The sequence below is a fragment of the Macaca mulatta genome, chromosome 13, assembly GCF_049350105.2.
Source record: "Macaca mulatta isolate MMU2019108-1 chromosome 13, T2T-MMU8v2.0, whole genome shotgun sequence".
Classification (NCBI taxonomy): domain Eukaryota; kingdom Metazoa; phylum Chordata; class Mammalia; order Primates; family Cercopithecidae; genus Macaca; species Macaca mulatta.
In genome coordinates, this window is record NC_133418.1 from 69664381 (window position 1) to 69680373 (window position 15993).

The following is a 15993-nucleotide window of genomic DNA, read 5'->3' on the forward strand; positions in this document are numbered from 1 at the left end:
AGAAAAGATAATTTTATCAAGCTGTGTTTACAAAATAGTTTTTAAACAACAATTTGAAAGAAGTATCTCTATAACTCATTGTCTTCATAATGCAAGATCTGTTGTGTGCCCTCAAACTTATATCTACATTTTTAGATTATGGGTCACAATTATCACTAGGTCTTTTTTTTTTTTTTTTTTTTTTTTTTTGTAGATGGAGTCTCACTTTGTCACCTAGGCTGGAGGGCTGTGGTGCGATCTTGGCTCACTGCAGCCTTTGCCTCCCGGGTTCAAGTGATTCTCCTGCTTCAGCCTCCCAAGTAGCTGGGACTACAGGCATCCGCCATCACGCCCAACTAATTTTTGTATTTTTAGTAGAGATGGGGTTTTGCCAAGTTGGCCAGGCTGGTCTCAAACTCCTGACCTCGGGTGATCCGCCTGCCTTGGCCTCCCAAAGTGCTGGGATTATAGGTGTGAACTACCATGCCCAGCCTACAACTATGACTATTTCTATTTGAAACCATCTTCCTCAGAAATTGAAATTTTAGAGCCATTCTTGCTAGCATGTGAAACCTTTTCCTTGCTTATTGCCTTTTGGAAGGGGCAGTGAAGGAGGAGCCTGGCCTTTCAAAATGGGATCAAAGAAATAACCAAACTCCAGGGCTCATTCGTCCTTTTGTAAACGCCAGTGTGAAATGATGGGCATCCGTGTGCCTGGTCCAAGTTTTCTGGTGGTTGACTTCGGTGAATAAAATAAGACATGTTCTGCAGAGTTCTCCTTTTAAATTCTTGTGTAATGTTCCATTTGTTTTGCTCCTTTGCAATTAACTACAAACTTCTAAGTCCTAGAAAAGATTTCAAGTGTTTATAGAGTGAGCAGCGACCAGTTTTCTAGTCAAATAGTATGGCAAAAATCACTGTTTTAAACATCTGTGGCATGAAACCGTAAATCCTCCCTACCCCCACTTCCCACCCCCAAAAATGAAAGAAAAGCATATGACAGTGCCTACTGGGCTCAGCTTTTGGGCTAATTGAATATGCCTCTGAGTCATCTTAGCGGGTTCCTGTCTTTTGAAACCTCAAATCCCAAAAAGCTGTCTAATAATTTTACTTTTGAAGGGACTAAGACCAGGTATTTTCAGCAGAGGGTCTTACTTTCCTGTAATTGAGGCAACTATAATGCTCCAGAATACAATCTTAAATCTGAAAGTGAAGGGAAGCAAAAAAAAAAAAAAAACGGCCTGAGCTCCAGAAATAGCTGACCCAAAAGAACACAAAATCTAGCTCTCACGCTCATAGATAGGCAGCTGTTAACATTCACATTTTGACAGCTTCCTTTCAGGTTCTTTGAGCTCTCAGAAAAATTAGAAGGAAATGGGCTGGGGATGTAGAGACAGTCCAGACAATACCAACTAATGAATGAATCTGAAGGAGACAGAAGGGCAAGTAGAGTTTAGAGTTTGAGAATGCAGAAAAGTTTTGAAATGGTCAGAACTGCCGGAGTAATTTCCGAGATCTTATTAAGCACTCTCCCACCATTTGCCTTAAAGATGTCCCCTTTCCCCAAATTGAAACATCAGAAATCTGCAGAGCTCTTTCATCAGGTGTGTGATACATGTGAATTTAATTCTCTTATTGCCCGGGAAGAAAGATAAACCAGACAGGGCCCTTACCCCTTTTCAGTAAGTATTTGTTAGATCTTCATTACATTTTGGGCCTCCTTCCTCCAGTCTCCTTACTGCGCAAAAGAGGGATAAACTTTGACCTCTTCAGTTAGTAAGTATTGGCTATAATGTTGCAAAGTATTTGCCATGGAAGCTCATAGAATTTGTAAGTCCAAAATGAGAGCAGCCTGTTTGCTTCTTTAAAGTGGTGTTTATTGACCTTCTTCCTGCCGTGTTACAAATCCATCATTTGTGGTGGATTGCCATTAATAATGGTTACTCTCTAGGTTAGTTCTCGCTGCCACCCATTTCTCTCCTGATGGTGTGTCCCTGGATACACTTACCCGCTATTTTTGTTTTGGGCCCCCGAAGTTTCCATTTTCTCAACATAGCTGCAACATTTAAAAATTAAGTGATAGCACACAAAAGTGTCCATTTCTGGCAACACTGGCCTGGAGTATTTGCATGGTGACAGCATATGGAGCAGGGCTGTTGTAAGTACCCCTTTGAGAGGAAGAATGCATATCACTGTGTGCCTCAGTTCTCTCCCAGCCCCTCACACACATGTGTGTCACCTGTCTGGCCCTAAGGACATTTGAGACCTCCCTCTGTTCTTCTCTTTGCCTCGGAATAGCCTGGCTTTTAGGAAGTGTTCTCAGAGAGGCAAGTGACATACGAGCCCCTTCAGTGGCTCAGGTGTGAAGTCTTGGGCTTCTCTCCTATGGACTTGGAGTGAAGCCTTGTCAGTGACTGTAATGACCAAATGAGGACTTACTTTAGTTTGTGTTTGTTACTATCTTCTGTCATGTTAAGGGCATCTTTGTTGCTAAAGCAATGTCTTCTAAAATGTGGAAGGTCAACACTTTTCCCTTTACACTTGTGGACAGTGATGGATAAAAATAACTTCCTTGCTCTATAGTAAACTTGCTCAAGTGCAAAAGTTATATTTAGCTTCAGCAATAGGAGTCTGTAAAACTGTGTGAGAGAAAAGCCTTACTAACTGAAGTCATCCTTCAAACCTTTCTACCAGGGGTTCCAATAGCAATTGCTAAGAATAGGACAGCTTAAATTTTTTTTTTTCAATTGACAGATACTAAGAATGCCTGATATTTACTGACTTGAACATTAGTTAAATTCAGTTAGGGTGACCAGAGTGTTGCTATTTGTAGAACTGTTGCTTTGTAGAGTCATCCAAAGTGTCTTCCTAAGCTGTAACAAGTGTGCTTACTAATAATGTTTGACTCCTTAATGCTCAGTAAGCATTCAGTCAGAGTTCGTTTAATACATGGAGAAAGATAAGCTTTAGATCAAGGGTTAGCAAACCACTGCTTATTTGGGCCATGGCCTGTTTTTGTATAGTGTGGGAGCTAAGAGTGGGTGGTGTACATTTTTAAAGGGTTATAAGATAACAACAAAGAATAATATGAGATACAAACCCTATGTGGCCCATAAAACCTGAAATTTTACTGTAGCTCTTCACAGAGAAAGTTTGCTGATCCCTGCTTTAGATAATGGGGGTGCTCTACTACTCCCCTTTTCATTTATACTGTTATATAAGACTAAATAATCACTGTAGATGGTGGCATCATGTTGTTTACCTACGAAATAGGTGAGAGTGATTGCCAGACATATACATGAAGGCCTTGAATTAGAAAGCAAAGGAACTGATGATGACCAATGTTTAACAAAATTCAGACTAACTTTGTGCCTGATCCTTCAAAGGCTGGAGGTGGTATTTTTGGTACCTGAAACATAATTTCCCAGATAAGTACTCTTTGCCCAATTATTGCTTATCAGCTGTCTGAGATATTAATGTGTGAATTATTCAGCTCATATATCTTCAAGCACTCAACTAGTTAGTACTTTGAAATCAATTTTAATAGACAATTATCATACTACCGTTCTAGTCTTCCCATTTAAAAGCTAAATGCTGTTAGTGCTGGAGGGGTAAGATGTACCCTTGGTATATTTTCTGATCTCAGCAGAATCAACTACTTGGTAGTGTAGTCCAGAGAAAATGGGTCAAATCTATTATTTTAGGATTCTGAAATTCATAATTGAGACTGGTGACTTAAAAGGGAGCTGTTCATGGTACTTTACCCAGTCTTCAAGTTGTATGCCTCTATAGGTTGGCATTTAGATGGGATGCTTTGGAAAGCATAATTAAGAAACTTTACTTGAATTTTGTTTATAATGGGCTGTTATTTTCTTATAGTTTGCAGTGTTGATGTGGGTATTTACCTATGTTGGTGCCTTGTTTAATGGTCTGACGCTACTGATTTTGGGTAAGTCTACAAAGCCATTGGGATGAAAAATTGCTGGAAAAAAGATTGTGTGCCAGGAGAGCTTAGACATTTTAGTGGGGCATATTCTCACTGTATGAAAAGTAGAGGATGAAAGTTTGGGCCGGGCGCGGTAGCTCACGCCTGTAATCCCAGCACTTTGGGAGGCCAAGGTGGGCGAATCACCCGAGGCCAGGAGTTCGAGACCAGCCTGGCTAACATGGTGAAACCCCATTTCTACTAAAATTACAAAAAAATTAGCCGGGCGTGGTGGCGTGCGCCTGTAATCCCAGCTACTCAGGAGGCTGAGGCAGGAGAATCACTTGAGCCCAAGAGGCGGAGGTTGCAGTGAGCCGAGATCGCACCATTGCACTCCAGCTTGGGCAACAAGAGTGAAACTCCATCTCAAAAAAAAAAAAAGTTTGAGGTTGTATTCTCTTTAAATAAGTTGGTGATACTGCTTCCCAGTTTATTGAAATGCTACCTTAGGTGCTGAAGACTGCTCCTACTAACAGTGACAAACCAGATAAAGGCCTTATATGATGGTGCAGTCATCAGTCTTACCAGGGATACCTGTATTTTATGAAACCTGTGATATGAATTGAAGCTAGGAATGGTTCCTGGCTCTAATGAATAACTAACTGCAGCCTCACACCGTTCATTCACTCCTGGAGTGGCTCCTCAACAGCAGGTGCAGCCAGAGATCCTTATGTTCGTATTCATTCATTAGCAACACTGCTTGGTTATCTTGAGGTGCCAGTTTCATAGTTTTTTGAGTGTTTATTTCTCCCAAATCATTCTAGTCTTTTTGAAAAGTTGTGTATTTCCCTTTTCAGCTCTCATTTCACTCTTCAGTGTTCCTGTTATTTATGAACGGCATCAGGTAATTTCCTAACTGCTGACTTCAGAATAGAGCGCCCACTCTATTACATGGGATTTATGAATGTATTAGTGCCTATATTCAATGTCTTATAAAAATGAGAAATGTGATAGTTTCTTAAGCCTTTAGTTTGACACATAGTAGTGGTTAATAAGATTCTTTAGCAATGGTAATTAATGATTCCTTTATACCTCTCTTTCAGGCACAGATAGATCATTATCTAGGACTTGCAAATAAGAATGTTAAAGATGCTATGGCTAAGTAAGTATTTAAAAATCTGCAGTGTTTTTACTAGGATAAGGTGTGCTGGATTGTGAGAACAGTATTTTCATATTGCAGGCATAATGAGTAACGAATCTCTGTCAGACCTTAAGTGTGACTTCAGAGTTGCCAAAAAAGATTGTTTTTCTAACATTTGGACCATTCGTTTCTGGGTTTATTATGTGTTTAAGGCTTTGTTTAAATCTAATTCATGAGGCCAAGGTGGCAAAATTCAGTGTAGAATTAGGCAGCTTCAAGGATTTCATTTCTTGTGTTAGCTGAATAACATACAAGTGGTTCTTGGAAGATGGTATGTTAAGCAGCAGCAAACAAAACTGATATTTACATTGACTTTTTCATTTTCAGAATCCAAGCGAAAATCCCTGGATTGAAGCGCAAAGCTGAATGAAAACACCCAAAATAATTACTAGGAGTTCATCTTTAAAGGGGGTATTCATTTGAGTATATGGGGGAGGGTCAGGGAAGAACGAACCTTGACATTGCAGTGCAGTTTCACAGATCGTTGTTAGATCTTTATTTTTAGCCATGCACTGTTGTGAGGGAAAATTACCTGTCTTGACTGCCATGTGTTCATCATCTAAGTATTGTAAGCTGCTATGTATGGATTTAAACCGTAATCATATCTTTTTCCTATCTGAGGCACTGGTGGAATAAAAAACCTGTATATTTTACTTTGTTGCAGGTAGTCTTGCTGCATCTTGGCAAGTTGCAGAGATGGTGGAGTTAGAAAAAAAAGCCCTTTTCAGTTTGTGCACTGTGTATGGTCCGTGTAGATTGATGCAGATTTTCTGAAATGAAATGTTTAGACGAGATCATACCAGTAAAGCAGGAATGGAAAATCTTGCTTTTCTGGTATGTTCTAGGTGTATTGTGACTTTTACTGTTATATTAATTGCCAATATAAGTAAATATAGATTATATATATATAGTGTTTCACAAAGCTTAGACCTTTACCTTCCAGCCACCCCACAGTGCTTGGTATTTCAGAGTCATTGGTTATACATGTATAGTTCCAAAGCACATAAGCTAGAAAAAGAAAATACATTTCTAGGAGCACTACCATCTGTTTTCAACATGAAATGCCACACACATAGAACTCCAACATAAATTTCATTGCACAGACTTCCTGTAGTTAATTTTGTCACAAACTCAACTCTATGGACTGAATCTAATGCTTCCAAAAATGTTGTTTGCAAATATCAAACATTGTTATGCAAGAAATTACAAAATGAAGATTTATACCATTGTGGTTTAAGCTGTACTGAACTAAATCTGTGGAATGCATTGTGAACTGTAAAAGCAAAGTATCAATAAAGCTTATAGACTTAAAATGTACTTTGGTATTTTCATTTCATGAAACGAAACTGCAGATTAAAAATGCACATAGTGGGTAGACTTTGCTTCAACCAGTGAATGGTAGCTTGTGCTTTTAGAAAAGTTTTTTCAGCTGATGGTGCAGCTGTTTACTTGGGAAACAAAAGTCAACAAATGTGTTTACATAATCAAATTTATTTGACACATAAAATGTTTAAGTGATGTGTTTTATACTTTTTGAAAATAAATTCATGCACCGATATTTTAACGTATATCATACAGTGCAGGATTTATGAACATACATAAAATCATACCATATAAACGTTTACAAATAAGTTTTTCATGACACACGGACACTATTGCTCTTTAAGTATGGTTGTACATTTCATAACTAATCGATTTATTGTTCTTCCACGTGGTTATTTCAATGCAAGATCCGATCAGCATGAAGAGTCTAGTACAATATAGGCAGACATGGTTATCACTCAGCATCACCAGTCACATGGTTACAGAAAACAGAATTGGGACTGCATAGGGACTCTACTGTGGGCCCAACAACCTATTCGATTGATGTAAGGCATTAGTAAATTGGCATATAAAAATAGCTTAATGAGTGATCTAATCCATTTAGAATGCTGAAGCACTTCTGTGGTAAATGTTTGTTAGTCTATTCTTTAATTGAAAATGCTTCATTTTACCTTTTCTCTAAACTGACAAATGCAAGTAGCCAGTAAATGTAGATCTCGAATTTGTGTTCACTGAACGGAAGGACTAATAGGCGTCTATGTGCTCAGAACAACCAATCCCTCACCAGCTCTCCTTTCAGTGAGCATTGTCAGCCACATCCTGTAGTCACTGGTCAGCTACATGGAAAGTGTGACTGAGGGGGCGTACGGATGGCTTCTGGTAAAGATTGTCCAAGTCATATTCTGTCATACAACCAACTCCAAGGAACTCTAACTCACTTTATAATTTTGATTTACCAGCTATTCCTTGGGTTTACAATTTGTTCTGCAGGTAATTTTTTTAGAATCTGGACTTCACCTACATAGTTCATCTGAAGCAATCAGTGGAGTCACCTCAACTCCACTCAGGGTGGTACAATAAGGTGCAGCCTTGGGTTACCCCATTTATCTTAAGATTTAACAAGATAAGTCAGCTCATTCTCCTGGACCTTCCAGAGCCTTTTTTCCCTTCCATTTTATAGTAGAACTTTGTTTAATTTGAATTCTATTTTGGATTTTGTGGGTTTGGCACGAAACACAATGAAAACCCATGATTCTACCCCGTCCCGAACTTCAATTCCTTTGCTGCTCACCTTCCCATAAGCAGGTAACTGATGTCTTTCATTTAGGAAGCCTTGGCATGAACACAGGACAAGGGTGACATGCAGAATCTGCTAAGGGTCCTGCAGCCCTCCTCAGCTTTGAAGTTTTAGCACCATATGGAAAAAGGAGAAATTGGTGGGAGGTGAGACAGCAGCCCACACAACTGGAAACTTTCAAAGGCACTTAATGGATATAAAACTCTGCAAATGAAACATTAAAAAATTAAGTTTCTCAACTCCTTTATACATGGCTCATTTGGTTTTGAAAGCTAAATTGGAGAACAGAGGCTAGCGATACTTCTAGTACTTCGGTGCATCTAACTTAGGCTGTCTTGTTCAACTTATTTGTAAAAATGAACATTCTTGAAGTATATAGAAACAATAGCAAAACATCTTTGTAAAAGTTTTGATGCAAATTAAAAGCTACATATTGGTTTAGGGTAACCGAGGCTTCAAAATTTGTCAGCGGGCTACATTCTCAGATAGGAGTTCTTTGTCAGTGTAGTCAGTATGTATAGTGTTTAGTCTCAGGAACAGAGGCAAGCAGTCTTAACATTTTACAACTTGACCTTCCTTCGTGGCATCACAGTTTTGGAGAGTCCAGATTATGGGAGCAGCTGTGTAACTTCCGCAGCATTTTGAGCTTGTGCGTCCGGGGCAGCATGGTAGGCATTTCCCAACGGCTGGTGGCAAGGAGGCACCTCAGCGTGGCCTCTGCAGTTGCTGGCTGGTAGCAGCAGCAGCAAGAAGAGGCTTCTGGCATTTACAGACATCGCCACACAAATACACTGAAAAGGCAGACCAAACAGTCATTTTGCATAGCTGGACGTCATACTTGTGTCAAGTGGCAAAAAACAATCTTGCCAAGTGCCCAAAAGTCAAGCTCAGGTGATGTACTGAACATTTTGACTTCAAAAGGTAACCCAGGGATCTTGCCACCAAATCAAGATCTATTGCTTTTTTCTTTTTTTTAAAGGTCTGTTTTTTCAATTGAGTTCTGTTTGGTTCCTTCAGCAGTTTGAATGTCTGTGCTGAATGTTGGTCCGTGAGGACTTTTGGCACTTTGATATCACACTCTCTCCTGTTACTATTGAAAAGGTTTATCAACTCCACTTGAGTCAGAGAGCCCTTTCGAGTGTTTAGCACAGAGCCGGGGTCACAGCGTGCTCCCGTGCCTACAAAGGCCTATAAGCCCTGCATGGTTAAGGTCACTTCTAAGTCTTTTATATTAAAACACAGCGTGCATTGGGGTGACCAGTTCATTTATGTCTCTTACTCCTAGCTTGTTGATAGTTTGCTTGGTGCTGCTTTGAATGGGTGTTTGCACTCTGCAGGGAGCTGCTGTCAGTCCTATCTCAAGGGCTGTAAGTGCCAGAAGTAGCCAGCACAGCAGGCTGGAGATGGGTGCTCCCAGGCAGGCCATCAGAAATATGCAGTGCTTTGGAGTGGGAAGTGGGACGAAATTCTTTATAGGTGCCTTTCTTACAACCTCAGACCACTAGGAAGTATCAGAATGCGTGTATTTCTTCTTTATCCCCTCAAGAGTTTTGCTTGGGCTGAATAGAACCCAGTATTCCTGCTACAATGAAGCTCATCAGAAATGGGGAAGCTGAGTGAGTTAGAATGACCTAGTCCTGTTCCTTTATACTATAAATAAATAAATTCCCAACACTGGTGATCAACTGGGAGTTCTATGGATGAATTTCCATTCTAACCTGATTGTGCACAACAGCCCGTGGGCTGCCAAGAGCTCCTACTCCAATCAGCCGTCTCAGGTCTCAGCCACCTGTCCTTGTCCCCCAGCAGTGCCCAGAGTAGCTATCACATACCCACGCCATCCCAGGACAGCTCCAGTCACAACCATTGGGTTGACAGTCACCAAAGAGTAAATGCCTTATCTCGGAAAGTACTTGCCTTCATGAGGACTCATGGAATTTCCTGTTTATTAGCCCAACATCAGCCCTCCCCATGCCCCTGGGAGAGGCTGACTCACAGCACGCCTGAGATGGGGAGGGAGAGCTGGCCAGGCCTGGGGAGTAAGAACTGGGTCCGCTAGGTTAGTACCTGCAGTCGTCTCCTCCAGTGCTGACCACATACTTGTCGTCATAAGAGAAACGGATGTTTGTCACGTGAGCCGAGTGACCAAAGTATCGCTTATGTTTGGCCTGTGAGCAAAAGTGAATGGAGACAGTTAAGAGACTCTGGCTCCTCTCAGCAACCACAGACTCCTTCCAGCACTCAAATCCCCTGCTCCCAGAACCTTCCTTCACTGGGGACTCCCATTTGGTCTGGACTCATCTATTAGCCAGCCTTTGGCTGACTTTCCTGCCTCTCATCCTTGCCCCACTTCCGGCCATTTTATCTACCTTCCATCCTCCCTTCTGGCTTCCAGGACTGCCCCTCCCGGGAGGTGAAAAAGTCATTGCCATATTTCCACAGTACTGGGACAGGGTTTCTCTGTGTCTCCCAGAGGTTCATCTAGATGTGGCCCCTGTCTCTTGCAGACGGGAAAACAGAGAACCTGCAGAAAGGTTACTCTGAGGAAGACTCACAAATTTCTCTGTGCACGGAAAATCAAAGAGCTTCACCAGCCCAAAGTCATCTCCTGTGACAATGTTCAGGCCAGCGTGGGTCACACATGCGCAGTTGACATCAGCTTTGTCTGCATTTCGTGGCCAGATTCCAATGACTTCATCTCCCAGGACACTGTTCCAACAGAAAGGAGGGTTAGAAGGAAGTCACGTGCAAAGGTTTCTTGCAGTCAGTCATCACCTCCCAGGGATAAGGAAGAGAGGGATGTTTAACATCAGGGGTCCCCAAAAGCCAGGCCGCGGACCGGGACTGGTCCATGGCCTGTTAGGAACCGGCCGCAGGGCAGGAAGTGAGCAGTGGTGGCTCCACCTCCTGTCAGATCTGCCGTCGCAGTAGAGTCTCATAGGAACCGCGAACCCTAGTGTGAACTGAGCATGCGAGGGATCTAGGTTGCAAGCTCCTCGAGGTGGAACAGTTTCATCCTGAAATCCCACCACCGACTTGGTCTCTGGAAAAAATTGTACTCCATGAAACTGGTCCCTGGTGCTATTTTATGTAATTCCGTACAGCCATGGGGCCCTCCTGGCATGAAAGCATCTGTCGTCTTCCCCTCTGTATATTTGTGCCAGCTCTTACTGTTCCCCCTCTGCCTCAGTCCCCTACACTCCAAAAACAAAAGTTACCCCCATCTTTGATTCTCTCCCTGTTCCCTATGGTCCCCTTGAATATGTGTGTGTTGGGGAGAACAGCAGGGGTTCCTTTCAACTCACAGGCTAAATGGCCTCTTTTCCCATGAATTAGCCATTGTTTCTCATCCTGCTAAGCAGGGGTCTGGCCCTCCTACTCCCTTCCCCTGGTGATTGGAGACCTCACTGTGCACTAGGATTGGCCAAGAGACGGCAGATGGTTTCCTGTTGAACTTGATGGAAGGGGTTGGAGACTTGTAGGAGAAATTACACAAAAAGAGGGACTTTGCATTTCAAAAACCTAGGTCAGATCAAAGCCAGTGTCTTACACTAGTGCCAAGAAGCCTCCCACCCTCACCCCCAAAAGAAAAGACAACGCCATTTCTCAGCTTCTCCAGATCCTGCACAAACTTGGAGGCTGAGCCTGAGACAAGAGACTCTCTTGTGACCTTTTCCTCAGGTTTTTTCTTCCAGTCAGTCACCTTGTCCAGGAGGCCCAGGTGATCTTCTCAATGACCATGGCTTCAGTTACCTGCTTCCCCAGGGGGACCTCATGCACCTGGCGCTTATAGGCACCTGTTGACACCTGGAGGTAGAAGAGAAGCCATGTTCATCAACGTTCTTTCTCAGTTCCACAGACTGCCTTTGGGTGCACTGTTTCCCAGAACACTGGCCCAGCCTCTGCATCCCGAGGGCTTTTCTCCAAACCCAAGCTCAGCTCCAGGCTGCAAAGCCTATGGCCAGCCCACGGCAACACCAGCAGGCCATTTCCCCATCTTTCTTCTCATCCATTTTCTCGCTATTTTCCAGAGTCCTAAGGCAGCAATTCTCTTGAGTGTGGCTCCTGACCAGCAACCTCAGCTGCATCTAGAAACCTGTTAGAAATGCAAATTATTGGGCCCCACCCCAAACCTACCCAGACACAGAAAGGGTGGGGCCCAGCAATGCCGGCTGTAACAAAGCCGCCAGGTGTTTCTGATACACAGCAATCCCAGTTCTCAGGAAACCAAGAACCTTTGGTACAGAGGTAAGGCAGGTTTCTCACACCAGCAGCTGATACAGGTGATCTCTGAGGTGTCTAGAACCTGACCCTTGGTGCTCTGGGAATCTTCTAAGGGAAACAGACCACTTTTCCTACCATCAAGGACAGTTGCAGTGAATGGCTGCTGCCTTCCTCTTCAGCCTCCTCTGCCCCTGCAGTGCTTCTCCTGGAATGAGCTGGGAAGCTGAGCTCTTTCCTGCCTCGGGCCTTTCATGCAGATGGACTGGAACAGTGTTCCCACCTCTCTGCTGGCTAACGCCTACACACCCTGCAGACCTCAGCTGAAATATCGCTTGCTGAGAGGAAGTGCATCTAAATTCAGCACCTTGTTACATGCCCCCCAGAATGCTGTACTTTTCCTTCTTGGCACATAATCACAGTTTGTAATTGTATTTATATTTTGTGATTGTCTGTTCAGTGCTTGTCTTCTCTGTTACAGAGCAAGCTCCAGAAAACAGGGACTGAAACTGCCTTTGCAAAATTATGACTGAGACAGTGAAAGAGATCTAACTTAACTGGCTCCATCTTGCTTCCAACCTACAAGCTGTCCTTGTTCATTCCTGGACTTAGGCTGAACTATGGGAGAGTTCATAGTTTATGGTTTAAACAAAGATGGTGGTAGCCCTTTCCCAAAGCAGACCTCCTTGCCTGGGAACTAGATTGCCTTTGTAGGACTAACATCAGCCAAAAGATTAGAAATTATGGTTTAGGAGTCATGCAGCTGGAGGCTACAGGATTCTGACCCTCAAACTGCTCGTAAATTCAGTGCTTGAGACATTTTGCAGACCCTGCACTTGATGGATCAGCTGGCCCCACCCAGATCAATAAAGTGGCTCATCTGATTTTGTGGCCCCCCACCCAGGAACTGACTCAGTGCAGGAAGACAGCTCCAACTCCCTATGATTTCGTCTCTGACCAATCAGCACTCCAGGTTCACTGGCTTCCCCCCACCCACCAAATTATCCTTAAAAACTCCGCTCCCCGAATGGTCAGGGAGACCAATTTGAGTAATAAAACTCCGGTCTCCCGCACAGCCAGCTCTGTGTGAATTACTCTTTCTCTATTGCAATTCCCCTGTCTTGAGAAATTGGCTCTGTCTAGGCAGCGGGCAAGGTGAACCCCTTGGATGGTTACCGGACCAGTCTCCTTTTGTCCATCTAAAAGTCTAGCATAGTGCCTGGTTCAGCAAATAGTTCAATGAATAAATACATCCTCTCTCCTTTTGCAGTGAACATCCAGCTCCAGGACAGCTCACAAACGCAGATTTGTTGAGTGCTGGAGAAATCATTCTGTTTTCAGGGGTCAGTCCCAGCAGTGGACCCCTCTCCCTCCCTTCCACTGGTCAGCTGCCTTGGGACCCAGGGATGAGCTTTCACTCCAGGCCTACTGGCTGGAGTCCAGGGCCCACATATGGAGGGGCCATTCTACCCAGTAGAGTTTGGAAATGACATCAATAAATACCAGAAGTGGCACAAGGCTTAGGTGTAGCCCAGAAAACTAGAAATCAGGAAACTCTGAAGAGGAGGTGGTGTCAGGCCTCTGAGCCCAAGCTAAGCCATCATAACTCCAGTGACCGGCACGTATACATCCAGATGGCCTGAAGCAACTGAAGATCCACAGAAGTGAAAATAGCCTTAACTGATTACATTCCACCATTGTGATTTGTTTCTGCCCCACCCTAACTGATCAATGTACTTTGTAATCTCCTCCACCCTTAAGATGGTTCTTTATAATCTCCCCCACCCCTAAGAAGTTTCTTTGTAATTCTCCCCACCCTTGAGAATGTCCTTTGTGAGATCCACCCCTACCCCCCAAAACATTGCTCTTAACCCCACCACCTATCCCAAAACCTGTAAGAACTAATGATAATCCACCACCCTTTGCTGACTTTCTTTTCGGACTCAGTCCACCTGCACCCAGGTGAAATAAACAGCTATGTTGCTCACACAAAGCCTGTTTGATGGTTTCTTCAGGCAGACACGTGAGACAGTGAGGGGCAAATTAAGGATGATTAGGGCTTGTGTTTCCTGCTTTTCTTACTCTTCACTATTTTAAATTCTCTAAGTCTCTGTTTCTACATTTACAAAACATGAAAAAAGTAACTACTTAAGGAGTTCTGGTGAAGAGTGAGCACATTGCCTGGCACACAGTAAGGACTCGATTAATATAGGCCATTGTTATTATTGCTGTTATTATTCGTTGCCCCAGATATCAGTAAACCCTAAGCATACCTGAATGTATTTGCCATCTGCAGAAAAATCCATCTGAATGACAAAGCTTGGAATATCTTTGCAGTAGCCAATGCGGTTCAGATTTGTGCCCTGAGTGAGGTCATAGAAGTCGACTGTGTGTTCAGAAGAACCAACGGCTAAGAATCGGTTGTCTGGGCTGATTCTAGAAAAAGCAATCCAAGAGCAGGGTCCATGAGGAGGGCTGTTTGGGGCTGGTCAGGCATGAAGGCTGCTCTGACAGGCCTTCCAGGCCCAAAGGAAATGAGAGCCGCCTTGTGACTCACATGTGGTCACCTCTCCTGGCATTCTATAGAATTCAACCATTTATCTGGATCGAATCCCCGGGAAATATGGTAGAATGACATTTACAAGTAATTTTAACCACACTGATATGGAAATTAGCAAAGCCTTGTCTGAGAGCGAGCGTGGGAGAAGGTATTCTTTCATAGGTGACTTGTTGAAAGTGACTCGCTCACAGCTGAGTTCTTTATTCCAGCCGTGGCCGGAATGGGAACCACTGGTAAGCAGAATGCTTGCCTTTCTCCTCCACGCCCAGACCACCCACTTAGGTACCTGATATCTTGGATAGCAGATTTCCGGTCTCTTTTTTTCCCCCAAACTTTCAGGCTGTTCACCAACAAGATGACAAACTCTCCATTCTTCATGCCAATGGCCACCATCTCCCCGTCAGGGCTGTAGGCCGCACACCTGGCTGCGTGGCCCAGGCTCACCTTGTTTAACAGCTTCTGCATTGATGCAAAGGAAAGTCACCTGAGCCCTTGGCCCCCTCGGCTGGTCTCCAGGAGACATCGTGCACCAGGCCAGAGAAGTCAGGCTGACTTTGCAGCCACTGCAGGCCACCAAATCTCTTACTTCTTAGAGTAAATGTCCCTGAATAACTGAGGTGGGCTGTATGTTTTGATTAGAGCAGCTTGGGGGACAACAAGTTTTAGGGCTGTGGCTGGCAAACTTTTTCTGTAAATGATTAGGTAGCACCTACTTTAGACTCTGTGGGCCATAAAGTCTGTCGCAACTACTCACCTCTGCCTGCTGTAGCACAAGACAGCCACAGTACCTGAATAAAACAGGGCAGCTGGACTTGTAGAAACAGGCCACAGGCCAGATCTGGCCTTTAACTATAGATTGCCAACCTCTTGTTTAGGGGAAAGAGTTTGAGCTTCTGCCTCTGCTGGTTCAAATTCTGAATCCTGGCCCTGTCACTTACTAGCTGGGTGTGTTTGGGTAAATTACATCTCGGTTTCTCTAGTTTTACTAATAGCGATGTTAATAAGGGCTTTGCGAGGTTATTGTAGGCACTGATCATGTCCATGAAGCAGCTGGGGTTATGTAGGTCAAGTAGTGACAGCTGTTGCTAATGATGTTTAATAAATAATTACAGAAACTAACTTAGGAGTCTAACAACCATACTCAGGCTTTTACCTGTCTATTCTGTGACTATGACACTAAAAATACAACATTTACCAGCCATTTTAAAATGAAACCAAGCATTTTAATTAGTAGAACCTGAGTACTTGTTTTAACACTGGATAAGGCACGAGGATTGGGAAGAACCCTTCGTTCCCCCCGACCCGCCCCCTCCACCCAGCCACTCCCTGCTATTTCACAGTTTTACTCCAGGTGAACTTTAACACTGCCTTCCCAAACTCAAAGAGAAACCTTGTTGGGATTTTGACAGAAATACATTAGGCCCATTTGGGAACATTGACATTTTAAATCATTTTTAGTCTTCTCATCCAGGGAAAACATCATTTGA

General features: G+C 43.4%; 2 protein-coding genes across 5 annotated transcripts in view; one reads left to right on the forward strand and one right to left on the reverse strand.

Moving 5' to 3' along the window:
• Nucleotides 1-6418, forward strand: part of RTN4 (reticulon 4) — a 79465-nt gene extending 73047 nt beyond the window's left edge. For 3 of the 4 annotated variants that reach the window (XM_077958228.1, XM_015112349.3, XM_015112350.3), the window contains 4 exons: nt 3859-3928; nt 4762-4808; nt 5008-5066; nt 5433-6418. In XM_077958228.1, coding sequence (XP_077814354.1) covers nt 3859-3928; nt 4762-4808; nt 5008-5066; nt 5433-5475 — 219 coding nt within the window. In that variant the 3' untranslated portion in view covers nt 5476-6418. 4 annotated transcript variants of the gene reach the window in all.
• Nucleotides 6419-6580: 162 nt separating this feature from the next.
• The window catches only part of EML6 (EMAP like 6), a 125034-nt gene continuing 115621 nt past the window's right edge, over nt 6581-15993 (reverse strand). Inside the window, exons 28-33 of the mRNA XM_077959564.1 lie at nt 14793-14965; nt 14220-14382; nt 11429-11532; nt 10281-10434; nt 9793-9893; nt 6581-8516 (exon numbers count right to left, since the gene is read on the reverse strand). Coding sequence (XP_077815690.1) covers nt 8492-8516; nt 9793-9893; nt 10281-10434; nt 11429-11532; nt 14220-14382; nt 14793-14965 — 720 coding nt within the window. The 3' untranslated portion in view covers nt 6581-8491. The remainder of the gene's footprint in view (nt 8517-9792; nt 9894-10280; nt 10435-11428; nt 11533-14219; nt 14383-14792; nt 14966-15993) is intronic.